At 51.8% G+C, this 14,330-nt stretch overlaps 1 protein-coding gene across 2 annotated transcripts in view; it reads left to right on the forward strand.

The window, feature by feature from the left end:
* Positions 1 to 14,330, forward strand: part of Sh3pxd2a (SH3 and PX domains 2A) — a 179,084-nt gene that overhangs the window by 74,007 nt on the left and 90,747 nt on the right. For both annotated transcript variants that reach the window (XM_048338315.1, XM_048338314.1), the window contains exon 4: positions 5,927 to 6,003. In XM_048338315.1, the coding sequence (XP_048194272.1) occupies positions 5,927 to 6,003 (77 nt within the window). The remainder of the gene's footprint in view (positions 1 to 5,926; positions 6,004 to 14,330) is intronic.

Raw genomic sequence — 14,330 nt, forward strand, 5'->3', positions numbered from 1 at the left:
CTTGTATACATGAAGCCCTGGGTTCGATTCCTTAGCACCACATAGATAGAAAAAGCTGGAAGTGGCGCTGTGGCTCTCAAGTGGCAGAGTGCTAGCCTTAAGCAAAAAGAAGCCAGGGACAGTGCTCAGGCCCTGAGTTCAAGCCCCAGAACTGGCAAGAAACAAAATAAAGAAAGAAAATTGTGTACCTTGTTCTTGAAGGTCCAGGAACTCTAGTATTTCTGAATATGCAACTTGAGTGACTTCACTATGCTCCATGTGGCCCCTGTGATCAAACTGTCACCTTGCTTCGCTCATAACTTGTATCCGTGACACGCATGGGCCCCTCTGACCAGACACACTGAACTTAGCTGCTCACATGTGTCTAATCTCTCATGTGTGGGCCCTTGCTCACGCGCCTCCCTCTGCCTGGAACATTCTTCCACCTCCCCTGGCCTGGCTCCTACACTTCCTCAGGCCTGTCACCCTTGTGCGTGTCCTCATCAGCTGACATGGCCTCTCAGAGGGCGAGGGCCATCACTTCCCAGCCTCTGGTGCAGGACCTGGCCCTTGAGATGGATGGAATGAGTGGGTCAGCTAGAGCTGAGCTGTGCCTCCTGGAGAAGGTAGGCCACGAACCCTGAGCCCTGGGTGCAGGGGAAGGAAGGAATGTAGTAAAGAAATTAAGAACAGACACCTTCGATCGGCCTAGACAAAGAGACCATGGTACTTTTAAGTCTCATCTCTACTTCTTACCACAGAGTAGTAACTCACCTTTCTGACCTCCAGTTTATCCATCTGTGGAAACCAGACAACCCTAGATCCTAGATTGTTATGCAAATCAGATAACTCAAGGAGAAAACAGGCCAAGCGCTTAATGCTTGGTCTGTCTGCTTGGTAGCATCACATCCTTGCATTCTGAGCTGGAGGCATAGAATATGGTGGTGGGAGGGTGCTGAGCAGAACTTTCTGGCCTCAGTTCTGCCAGTAAAGCCAGAGCTCAAGGACAGCAGGCTTGGGGGGGGGGGGGCAGGGAGGTCATTGGCCATCCCAAGAAACCCAGGCAGCCTCTCGGGTAAGCTAGGCTTTCCCATGATCCTCTGCAGACCAGGATTTTCCTCTTTCAGGTCACCGTCTGCCTTCCTTACCACCTCTCCCCAAGAACTGGGCCCTGGGTGCCCTGTACGCCCTCCCCACCCACTGTGGGCTAGGCCACCACAAGAGGCTGCCAGGAGGCTCTGCCCAGCATCCTCATCCCCTTTCCCCAGGGTGGGTGGCTCCCCTCAGGGAGGAGCTGAGGCTTTCAGGCTGAATGGGGCCCTTTATTTCTGGCTCCCATCAGGAGGGCAAGCCACTGCCCACCATGGCCGCCACACCCACGCCTACCCAGAGTGGAGCCGGGACAGCTTGGCCCTGGTTCTGCTCTCTGGGTTAACCTGGTCCTGGAGGGTGAGTCCACTCTCACTCCAACCCAATCTCCCTCTGAGGAACAGCCTCTGTGTGTATGTATGACTGAGAGACACCCAGACTGAGTTTGTGGGGACCGACACTCACCCCCACCTGCCATCCGCCTGCTGTGCCCTGGGCCTAGGAGTGACTTGTGCTAGGATTGGAAGGCAGGGTTCTGGGCTGCGGCAGTACGCTTGCGGCTCCCCGCTAGGTGTGCTGCCTGTTTCTGCAATCCCTGACTGACATAGAGCCGTCTTACCATCAAGGGCTCTGCAGATCCTGGTTGCCCGTGGGCTAACTCTTCTCACCTCCCTCCCTCACAGATACCATTCTAAGCCCTCACACGACACTCAAAGCTTTAGAGAGTCTGAGCTTAAAGAATTGTCTGGATTTGGTGGTAGCATTCCTCCTCACTGGACATGCTTAAATTCCACCCCCTTCCCTGTCACCCCCCCTCCCCCCAAGCTTAAAAGCCCAGCTTGGACACCTAACAGCTGTGTGACTTTGCACAAGCTCTTCAACCTCTCAGAGCTGCTATCTCTCCTAGATAGAAAAGGTTTGGGCCAAGTACTTGCCTCAGGGGTGCTGCAAGGATTAAGCATGAAGCCCGATGGTGTAGGTGGAGTGCAGTAAGGGCCTTGGTGGCTCCTAGCACTCATTGCCCTTTCTCTGTCCCTCTTGGGGCCACACTGCAAGTCCTTCTAGAGGTCTGGAGGGAACCGCCATGCACTCTGCAGAGGACCGACGTGCATAGTCACACAGCCGGCCTGCAGCCTAGCCAGGACTTCAGCCCCAGGTTTTTGTTTTTTAAATTTGGCAGTCCTGGGGCTTGAAGTTAGGGACTGGGTGCTGTGCCCGAGCTCTTTTGCTAGTGTTCTATCAAGGCTAGCACTCTTACCACTCTGAGCCACAACCTCACTTCCACTGGTAGGTAATTAATTGGAGATAAAGGGTCTTATGGACTTTCCTGCCTGGGCTGGCTTTGAACCATGATCCTCAGACATCAGCCTCTTGAGTAGCTAGGATTATGAGTGTGAGCCTGGCTCAGCCCAAAACTTCTACCAGGGGCTCCTGCTCCTTGCTAGTCCCACCTCTCAGCCGGCCCTGGTGGCAGGAAGAAGGTTCTGCACTTCATGCCTGGATACTGCCAGACCTGCTTTCTTCTCAGCCTTAAGGAACAAGTTAAGCCCTGTTCAGTCTGTTGCGGTCCTGTGTCATCTTCCGTGTGATGCTTATCGTATTTCTGGGGCGGCATCTGTCAGGCTTTGAAGAGAGGCAGCAGCCAACCCCGCCGTAAAGGGGCGGCAGGACATTTACAAGCACTCTTTTAATGCCCTGTGGTCTAGGTTTCCTTAATGGGGATTTTCCTCCACCTCTCCCCCCTCCCTTTCCTTTAACACAGTTTCTGGCTCCGCTTTCCAAATGTGGTTTGGATTTCTCACAGATGAATCGAGGCTGCGGAACTCCTTCCAGGCCTCCCTGCCCTCACCCCTCTCGGGTGACTGTGCCAAAGCCAGAGCAAAGGAAGAAAGTGGGGCTCCTGTGGCCATGTCCGTGGGGAAGGGGGCAGCGCGGGTGGGAAAGCAGTGTGAGCCAAAACCTCTGACTTGGCGCCTGAGCTTCAGGCAGACCCGCCAGTCCTGTAGAGGCCTGGGAGGTATCACCTCAGAGGCTTGGTGGCCTGGCTGGCAGTGGCATCCAGGACCCATGACCCTGGGGCTAGCATGCCGGCCTGCATGTCCCTTGCTCCTCTGAACTACTATGCCCCACGGAGGCCCAGGTGTTTGTTTACCATGTTTGCTTGCTTGCTTACTTGCTTGTTCTTTTACTACTTTTGTCTCTGTCACTGGACCAGAACAACATCTGCCTCTTTTGGGTAGATACAAGGCTCAAGCAGAGGTGTGGCTGGCCTTGAGGTGGGGGCAGGGGAGGGGGCTCCGTTGGGCTCCCTGTGTCTTCTATAATTACCCCTTGACTGCTGGTGTCATTGGCTCTGGGCCTCCTCCAGTGCAGTGGAAAGCCCCAAAAGTCTAGCCCAGAGCCATCCTTTCTTCTGTTGGTCCTGTGAGGCGCCCCCTCACACCTGCTATTGTTTTCTACCCAGTGTAGAAAGCTGCACACCAAGTTGTCAGGCAGCCAAAATAAAGGAGACCAAGAAACAAGAGCTACCAAGTCTGTGTTATTGTTCCCCAGGAAAAAATGGCAGGGATCTCCACTGTTTTAGTAAATCAGCTTTATCTCCTTCCCAGAGAAGCCCAGGGCAGAGCTCTCTGCCTGGCCACAGTCCGCACAGTGCTGTCTGTCTGCAGGGCGGGAAACGCGCCCTGACTCCTGGAAGTGTGGGAGGAAACTGCGACATCAAGTGCTTACTGTGCTGTGTGCCGGGCCTGTGCTAAGAGAGCAGACAGGAAGAAAGAACTGCAGACCAAGTGTGCAAAGATACATGGGGAGGGGCTGGGAATATGGCCTAGTGGTAGAGTGCTTGCCTCGTATACATGAAACCCTGGGTTCGATTCCCCAGCACCACATATATAGAAAACAGCCAGAAGTGGCGCTGTGGCTCAAGTGGCAGAGTGCTAGCCTTGGGCAAAAAGAAGCCAGGGACAGTGCTCAGGCCGAGTCCAAGGCCCAGGACTGACAAAAAAAAAAGTTACACATGACTGCCCTTCCATAGGCGTCCTCGCTGGCCTAGGCAGGCTGGTGACCAGTCCTGCGGGGACAGGGGAGTCAGGCATGGCCACAGCAGCTCCTTTCATGACCCCAGTCCCCCTCCATGCCCTTCTGCCTGCCAGAGGCAGCTTCCTGTCATGAGTAGGGCTCCACTTGGTCAGAAGCACCCAAATCAGTGCCCTCAGGAGTAGCCTTTGGGAACAGGAGAGGGTTGGTGTATAAACACCCTGGCCTCTGCTCTGTCACCTCCTGGAGGTCCCTGGTAGCACCACTCCAACTGACTATCATTATTCTCTTTGCCCTGCTTTACTCTTTCCCCCATCTTGCGATCGCCTCCCACATACGCCAGATATTAGTAATCTTGGTTAGGAGAAGCTCCAGGCTTTCCTCAGGTCAGCTTAGCAGTTGTGAGCGAAAGAAGGGTCAGGGCTGACCTTCACTGGCCCAGATCAGGTCCCCCTTCCCATCCCCAAGCCAACCACTGTAACTCAGGTGAATTAGGCTGAGTCTCATGTTTACCTATTGCCAAGGGGTGTGGCTACCAGGAGTGGAGAGGCCTTCTCCAGAAGGCAGCTGGCAGACTGTGACAATGACAGATGTGAGTTGTAATTCTCAGTGAGCCTTCATTACAGGGCATGCAAGGTTCCACCGGCCTTGCCAATGCTATAACGCACAGCAGAAAGTAGTGAAGGACCATGTTGTGTATGTTCTAAGAAAAGGAAGATTATTCCTAAGCCCATCCAATCCTTAAGGAAAACCTTCTGTATAGGGGACATTGGCCCTTGACATTGATAGCCACCAGACACACGAGGACCAGTGAATTCAGATTCTTTTTTTTTTTTTTTTGGCCAGTCCTGGGCCTTGGACTCAGGGCCTGAGCACTGTCCCTGGCTTCTTTTTTGCTCAAGGCTAGCACTCTGCCACTTGAGCCACAGCGCCACTTCTGGCCGTTTTCTGTATATGTGGTGCTGGGGAATTGAACCCAGGGCCTCATGCATACGAGGCAAGCACTCTTGCCACTAGGCCATATCCCCAGCCCTGAATTCAGATTCTAAATTAAATGCACTGGGCTGAGGCTGTAGCTCAGTAGTAGAGTGCTTGCCTACCATGCATGAGGCCCTGGGTTTGATACCCAGTACTACACACACACACACACACACACACACACACACACACACAAAAGAAGTGGCTAAATTGAACAGACTGGAAAAGAAGTATACATTGATCTAGTTATCACACTAGGTCTGAGGGACTGGCATCTCCAGGAACCTTGCCCATACCCGTAGGAGATGTCTCAGCCTGAATGTCAGCAGGCTTTGCGGACACAGAGGCAAGCTAGGGCAGCCAGGATCCCTTGATATTAGCTCGTACCCTCCCTGGAACTAGCCACCCACCTAAGCTAGGAATAGGAATTCCTGCCTGGCTGGCAGAAATGAATGCCGATTTCCCAAGGAGGGATGGGCCTGAACACAAAACATAGCATGTGGGTTGGGCCACGCTGGATAGTTATTTGTGAGGTCACTGGAGAGACATACCCACGTCAGGCATTGATCCTGTCAGAGACTCAGACCCAGTGACTTGGCCAAGTTATTCAAAGGCGTCCAAGATGGCAGCCTCCAGGGATAGGCCCTGGGCACTGAGCCTTGGGCACCTCTTATCCCCTGGGAAAGGTGACTTCCTTTCTCTTCTTTCCTTGCTAGGGGGCAGAAGTAGAAGCAGGTGATGGCCAGCTGAGATGCTGAGAAGATAAAAGGGAGGAGATGGGAGGATCCTTGTGGCTACTGTCGCCAGAATCACAGGGCTCACGAACAAATGTCTCTTTTTCCAGGCAAGATCCTCTTCCGGAGAAGCCACATCCGGGATGTGGCTGTGAAGAGATTGAAGCCCATCGATGAATACTGCCGGGTAAGGGTGGGTCTGGGGGTGGGGTAGGGAGGACTAGGGGAGGAGGTGGAGCCCTCTGCCCGAGAGGTTGTCCATCTGTGAGGAGGGAAGCTGCCTGTATAAAGCCTAGTTGAAGCCTGGCATTTTCCTGGCCCTTGGGGTTGGGGTGGGTGTCTCTCTGGAGGGGTTGCCCTGGGGCTGGGCCACCCTGTGGTGGTCTTCAAGGCCACAGCTTAAGATTTGCTCTGGTCTGAACACATGCGTGTTTACAAAACACTGGCTTAAAAAACACTTCCACCAGCTTGGGAGCCAGGAGGAGCCTCCCGCTGAAGGGATTTTGTGTGTGGCATTTTGCTGGATGTAGGGAGACTGTTTCTTTGAGCTCCTTTGGGGCTGTTAGAATTTGTTCTGAGCTAAGTGGCATTGGGAATGCATATCTGTTTAATCACATGAGTCTTGATACATGCAAATGTTCATATACACATATGTTTAGAGGTTCTTTCCCTCTTTGTCTATATGTCTGTCTCTATCTCTGTCTCTGTCTGTCTGTCTCTCTCTCCCTCTGTCTCTCACACAAACTCACACACATATGCACACACATGAACAGCTAACAGGAGATCAAGAACAACAGGTTTGGCAGAGCTCTGTTATAAATCATAGCCCATTTGTCTTTCTGCCTTTTCCCTCCTCTTCTTTTGAGGCACTGGGATTGAATCCAGGGCCGGGAGTGCTGTCTTTCTGAATGAATAGCAGTCTGGAACCCTTGCAGTGAGGTTGAGAAGCTACCCTTCCTTGTCCTTGGCACATGGCCTCTGGGCAATTGTCAACTTGGGCAAGTTATTCAACTTCTCCGAGCCCCAGTTTCCACCCCTGTGAACGAGGAAGGTGAAAAGGTCCTCTCTGTAGATGGTGGAGATGGGAATGGAGTGGGCCCTCAGCAGGCACAGTGCCTGGCTCAGGCGAGCATCCGCATCCAGTAGATGCTTTATCTGTTACTACAAAGCACAAACATTTCTATTACATAAGTAAATTAAAAAGTACTATTAAGAGCAAATAAAAGACTTGGGTATTTCAGTAGTAGAGTGCTTGCCTAGAATGGTGAAGTCTTGAGTTTAATTCCCAGCATGGAAGACGGGGAAAGGGGGTGGGAGGGGGGGAGAAGAGAGGATGAAAAATGCAAAATCAAACAAAAATGGAAAAATTCTTTTAAAAAGTATTAAGTAACTTAATGTTTTATTCTTCAAGCGAATGGCTTTTACAGTAATAGAATTTTGTAGTTCAGTACGGTGTGGTGGTGCATGCCTGTAACTCTAGTACTTGAGAGGCAGAAGCAATAAGATCAGGGCCAGCCTGGGCTATATAGTAAGACCCTGTCTCAGAAAAACCAAGGGCTCCAGATACAGTTCAGTGATAAACGCTTGTTTACTGTACCCACTGTCCTGGGGTACATCCCTACCACCAAAAATTTGTTTTTTACTTTAAAAAACTTACTGCTAATTAGACAAAATGTACTGTGGATCTGATTTAAGAATATTTTAGTTGGGGGCCAGTGGCTCACATCTGTGATCCTAGCTATTCAGGAGGCTGAGATCTGAGGATTGTCATTTGAAGCCAGTCTCAATCGCTCTCTCTCTCTCTCTCTCTCTCTCTCTCTCTCTCTCTCTCTCTCACACACACACACACACACACACACACACAGAATATTTTATAATTCTGAATCATTCTTAGCCATTAAAGTGGTTAAATCAGACTGACTTGTTAAATTAACCCTCTGGGAGGACAAGCTCTTCCATTTACCTCCCATTAAACCCAAGTTTGACTTTTGTGTAGGTTATGCTTGGGTCACATGCCTTGTCCTAAAAGGATGCCCCAATGAAGAATTGGATGAATTGCCCTGAGCCAGATGCCCCTCTTCTAGGATCAATATTCACTTTCCTCTTTAAAAGCCACTCACTGATTGTAGTTAAACTGATGGCTGCAGCTTGAGCTTTTATTCTTTTCCTCTCAAGAAGTTAAATAGATGGCAAAGCTAATGAAGGCGAGGCAGAGGGCAGGGTTTTCTAGCTGGGATTTATGACACAAATCAGCCTAGTCCAGGAGCTGGGGAAGCCCAGAGCATCTGCAGTGACTGGCGGGGGGGCGGGAGGGGGGGGAAGCATCTCCTTCACTGAGCGGAGAGGAAACTGATAGTGTCTTATCTGGAACTCCTGCTTTGGATGGGGCTCCCGCCTCGGGGGCTCTGGGGCTCCTGTGTGTGCTGCTGCTGGCTGGGCCTCCTAACTTGATTATACGGGTGGGAGCCGCGTTGGGGGGCAGGGGGAGGAGGAGAGGGGGACTGGCCATAGACAGACATCTGTGGGACCGGCATTTACCCTGAGAATGCGGCCGAGTCGGGGGCTGTGCAAACTGACCTTTAATTCTGCTGAACTAGAAAGCTGGGATCTGTGCTCTGATTGTCTGAGAAACCCACTGACCTTGGGAGTGCTAGCGTCGGTCCATGGCCACTGCCACCCTGCACTGCTTCACAACTCTGTGACTCCCTCTCCCCACAATCCCTGTCCAGTGTTTGGCCATTCGGCATCACTGCCTACTAGCCAATGGTTCAGCCAATGCCATGTGCTGCCCATCCCATAGCCAGATACTCCTTGTCTGCCCTTGTGCTTGATACACATTTCTCAGAGCCTCTGGGGTCTTTATTTCCCACTCCTGGCATATCCAGTGAGGCTGGGCCGGCCAGTACTGGTCTTCTTCCCTTAGACCTACTGGGCAGTGTGGGGTTGGCTGGGAGATTCAAGTGCATCTTGAATTGTGAGGCTGGGCTCTGCACTCCAAGGTGGAAAGTCCCCCAGACATGGGACCCCCTGCCCTGGATGCCCATATCTTGTGTAATTGACAATGGGACTGCTTAGGTCTCACTGTTCATTTTTTATACATGTATGTGGAGCTACTTTGGTGATCACCGCGGAATGGTTACTACATACCACCTAGGCAATTGTTTAGTGTCATGCTTGTGGCCCAGGTGTTTATCAAGAGGGGCTCCAAAGGCATTTCTTCAACTCTGTCAATCAGTTTAATGGGCAACAGGGTCACGTGGCTATGATCTAATGGTTCTGGGGCCTCAACATGTTGAAGACTTTGATCTGACTAGTGATCATGAGCTGTACTATGGGCGCTAGACTCACGGTTTCATACGTGACTCTGTTTACCCTGTTCCTGAGTAGTGGGGAGAAATATGTGTTTATCCTTTGTGTGTGAGAGAGACAGACAGACAGATAGAGAGACAGAGAATATTCTAGTATGGTCAACTCTTCAGTGGCATGTTTAAGGACTTATTCATGAGTCTGTTTCTGGGCCTGTGTGACTGCATCAAGCTGCCCTCGTGGCTGAGCTTATTTGAATTCTTTTTTTGGGAGGTGAGGAGTTCAGTGCAGTCAGACAAGCAGGGAGTCTGAGCCCATCTAGAGGCCAGCACTGAAGGCATAGCACTTCCCACAGCTCTTCTGCACTGGCTCACTTTTTTTTTTTTTTTTTCGATATTAGGGTTTAATCTCAGGATCTGGTAATACTTCCTAGTCAGGAACTTCATCACACGAGCCACACCTCTGGTCCTGGCTGGGTTTTGAAGTAGGGTCTGGCTAATCCCCCCCCCCCCCCGCCCACTTCCAGGTTAGTCTCCACATTGATCTTTCTATCTCTTCCTCTTGATTAGCTGAGATTCTAGATATGAATCACCAGGTCCAGCCCTCAAACTCCCTCACTATTATCTCTACGACCCAGACTGGAAATGAAGGCTTTTATGTGGTGGAGATTACTAGTCCCCAATATTTTGTGGAATTTTTCCACAGCTTCTCCCTTTAGGAAGGGTGATGTTTTGTCCTGTGGTCCTCATTCTGAGGACGGGGTGCTGCTAAGTGTGGGAGACTGAGGCTAGAGAAGGCTGATCACTCTTGTAATTGGAGGAGCCTGGTAGAATCTGGTACAGTCTTTCCATTTCCCTGGAAGACCCCAAAATGGGGTTTCCAGCCTTTCCTAGCAAGAAAGCTTCTGACACCCCTGTTCTTAGAGGCCGAGGCCCAGCCACAGGCTAGCCTCTCAGCCTGGCCCTCTGGGTTGCCTCCTAGTGCTGCTTGGGTCTCTCCATAACAACCTGGACTCTAGTTAGCCTGTTTGCAAACCAACTAGGAATGCAGTTAGCTCACAGTAGCCTCAGCCTGGGAGAAGCCTTGCAGCTGTACTCCTAGAGAAGCTGGCCCCCACTGTCCTGTCCCCCCTCCCCAAAGAGAGCTCCCTGCATACCTCTGCTGTGTGGGACACTGACTTGTAGGTGTCCTGTCTACCCCCAAACAAGGAGTTCCACAGGGCCACCCTGTTATCTTCCTACCTTCGTTAGCAAGCAGAAAGCTGGCCCCAAAGGGGGTCTAGCCAGAGTCTGCTGATAAGATAAATCACTAGAAGGAAATTGCTTCAGAGTTGACCTGTCCTCTTGGCTACAGCATCCTAGGATCCCTAGGAAATGGCTTCAGCTGCCACAGGCAGCAGATACTATTAACATTAAACAAGGGCTGCTATTCTATTTGGTCCTTCAAATACTGTGGTACACAGAAGTTCCTGGGAGGAATAGCCTGGCAGGCTAGAGGTAATGCCAGGGGCTGGGGTGTGAACGCAGAGGGAGCTGAAGCCTGCTGGACTCCAGCTGCCCTCCTGCACTGGCATGTCCACCCACCCTGAGTGGTGGACTTCGTGGAGGGGGTGGTTTTGAAGCAGGAGCATCTGATGAAGTCAGCTGTGTCTTCTCCCATGCTGCATGCCACCACCGACTAGACTCTCACCCGTGTCTGAATGGAGGGCTCGGACACATCCCACGGCCAAACCACACCTGGTGCAGAGAAAATGACCTGGGGTGCGGGGCGGGAGCTGAGACCTCAGTGTAGGACTGAAAGGCGATCGCTGGTAGGACTGGCCACATCTGTGGTGGTGCTTGGACCTGCACACTCCCTGCCCACAGTCCTTGGCGTCCCCCGTACCTTCCCATCACAGGGTAGCTGGGCCGGAAGTGGGGGGGGGGCGTGTAAAACACCTCAGGGACCCAGACCCTTTCTCTTCCGTGCTGAAGGGATGAGATCAGGCTCCCCGTGTCCTGCAGCCAGGACCCTCTGCCCTCACCTGAGTCAAGCTCTATAGAAAGACAGTTACTCGTGACATTGATTGGTGGATCAGACAGATGGGCTCAGGGGTGATGGTGCCATTGGCAGGCTTAGAGCCATGAGCCCTAGAGCCCACGGGGCTGACAGGACCTTCAGGGTGTCCCTAACCTGAGCTCACCCGGCCATGTGCACTGGACTGTCACAGAGCTGTCCTAGCTCAGCAGTCTGACATGTAAGGAAGGCTGGATGCAGTAGAGCAGTAGACTGCACAGACTGGGCTCCCTTGTCTGATGGAAGATTCTGCTGCTTACTAGTAATGTGGTCTTGGGGAATGACTTAACCTCTCTGGGCTTTTGTTTCCTCTATAAACTTGGACTCATAGTCCTGCCCTTCTCTTAGAGTTGCTGTGACGTTCACACCAGTCAGTTTCCTCAGGATGTCATTGGCATGAGCTCATGCTGACCTACGCAGAGTTCCTGTAGGACTTCTCAGACAGAGGCTTTGCCATGCCACTGGGCATGGTGATCCCCAAGGCCAGCTGGGGGACCATCCAGCATCATTTCACACGTTTCCTTATCAAGCAGTTGTTCCATCAGATATTCTTTGAAATTCTAGACCTAAGCTATTTGATCCTGAAAGAATCAACAGCCAGTGAAGCTTAAGTGAGCTGCTCAGGGTCACAAGGCAGAAATGGAGCTAGGGTTGGGGGGTCTCCTGAGGCCCATTCTGGTGCTTTTCTATTGTGTGTCATCCAGTTTCACCTTTATTAAAAAAATGATGACTAACTGGAGGTGTGGCTTAAGTGGTAGAACATCTGCCTAGCAAACCCTTGTACAACCAAAAAAAAAAAAAAAGATGGTGACAATAATGTTATAACAATGAACAAGGACAGAATTTACTTGGACACCATGCTGGCTCCTTGCTGGCAACTTAACAGGTGGTAGTTAGCATGTCAGATTTAATGTACAGAACCAAGAGAGGGCAGGCAATAGATCCAGCATGACACAGCCTGTGAATGGTGGAGTCAGGACTCAAACCCATGTCCTCTCGGCTCAAGTCACATGTACCATGCTCGTCTCCTAGCTGATCTGAGACCTGGGCCCAATGCCCACCCCACCCCCCGAAACGCTACCCTATATCTGGCCCCCACCCTGCCATCCTCAGCACTGGGCTTGGGGTTTCCCAGCTCTGGCAATTACTGTGGGCCCAGCCCAGAAACAGACAGCTCAACACCAGCTTCTCCTGCCAAGTGGTTTTGGCCAGAACAGGGTCTGGCGGCAGCTCTGAAGGCAGTGGCGCTGGGCTGGGAGCCTCTTGTCAGCCTGCAATCAGGAGCCTCCCCGCGCTCCCCGCGGGCTCCCTATTAATAAGTAAAGATGCTGCCTCGAAAGGCCTCTTTGTCTGAGGCTCTCATGGCCCACGCGTCCTCTGCCCCCACGCTGCTCTCTGTCAGCATGAAGAGCCCCTCTGTTCACAGTGGTGCTGGGGTTTGTGCCCAGGGAAGGGGCAGTGCTGAGCTGGGAGGTACAGGCACTGAGGGCCAGCTGAAACCTGCCCTGCTCCCGCTACCCTACAGCAACTACACACAGTCTTGTCCTGCTTCCTGCTCATCCCCAGGAGCCTTTAGGTTCCCCTCCTGGGATCTCTAGCACTTCCCCCATCTACCTCTCTGTCTCCCTATCTGCCATCTGTCTTTCTGCCTCTTTCCCTCAGTTTTTCTTTTCCCCACTCCTCTGCCCTTCCAGGAGGAGGAAACAGCATATTCCATGTATATTAGGTGGTGCCAATGGGCAGCCTTTGAGGGCTTAGCCCTACCCCTAGCCTAACCCTACAGCTTAGGCTCTGCCCATCCACCGATGTCCTAAGCATGGGGCTTGGATTCTGCTACTCAGTCTATGTATGGTATCACCCCCACCCCACCGCCTCTGTGTCCCCACCACAAGTTGAGGCTAAGGTCTCTACCCCCAGGATGAAATGGGGTGACTCATCGTTAGACATGCACTGACTGTCAAGGGCATGTCATGTCTTCCTGATTCCTTATAGCAGCAGGGCCCAGGCTTCACCGTTGTGGCATGATTGCAGAGGTTGGGGCCTGGCACAGGGCAGTACCTGGGGAACTAAGCTCACGTAATGATCATTTTCCTTTTCTATTTCCTGGTTGTCCATGGAGATATTGGCGACCCATGGAAATCCACAACTGGGACTTGCAGAGTGCTCTGATCTTGTCACATCTTGCTCCATCTTGCCTGGGCATGGGTTTGGCCTAGAGAAGAATCTCCGGGTACGATGCCTACTGCTAGGTGGTGGACTCGAATTGTTTTTCTCTTCCCCTGTTCTGTAATGCTGTTGGTACAGCGAAGTGTGTGTGCTTTCTTTTGGCCTCATTATCATAATCCACTGTGATTGGATATTGGCCTTCTGGATACCAAAGCTCTTAATTGTTCAGTCACGACTCACTCATTCATTCATTCTTTCAGTCATTTATCCAACAATATTAGTTGACTGCCTACTTTGGGTCAGGCACTTTGCTAGAATCTGAGGACATAATCAACGGAAGAGACTGAAGTTTCTGTCTGTGTGTGCTTGTGTTCACGTGATCTTTTTTTTCTGTTAGTCAAAGGGCTTGAACTCTGGGCCTGGGTGCTGTCCCTGAGCTCTTCAGCTTAAGGCTAGGGCTCTACCACTTGAGCCACAGCACCACTTCCAGTTTTCTGGTGGTTAGTTGGAGATACGAGTCTCACCAGCTTTCCTGCCTGGGCTTTGAACTGCAATCCTCGGATGTCAGCTTGCTGAGTAGCTAGGATTACAGGCGTGAGCCACCAGTGCCCTGTTTGTGTGGTCTTTCTACCTTTGCACAAGTGGCCCAGGGCAGGCCGTGTGGCCCCTCTGAGCCCTCATGTGTAGCACAGGGGTGGGGAGGGTCCTGCCCCCACAGGACCATTGTGAGGGTTTCCATTGACCTTGGGAGGATTTGTACTTGGCTGGGAGCTGCTAGGGTATTGTTCTGAAGCAGAGCCTGGGGTAGGGAGGCATCAGCATTTATGGACCAGGAGTCTTTATCAGCATCTCACACTCCCTGTGTTCCTTGACTCCTCCAGTCCCAGAGTTCTTTGTTTTCTGGCTCTAACTCTAGCTTCTCTTGTCCTCCTCCCTCAGTTTTGATTTGGTAGTGATCTCTCCTGTCTATTTGGCCCAAGTGATTCT

The sequence above is a fragment of the Perognathus longimembris genome, chromosome 2 (assembly GCF_023159225.1).
Source record: "Perognathus longimembris pacificus isolate PPM17 chromosome 2, ASM2315922v1, whole genome shotgun sequence".
In the NCBI taxonomy this organism is placed as follows: Eukaryota; Metazoa; Chordata; class Mammalia; order Rodentia; family Heteromyidae; genus Perognathus; species Perognathus longimembris.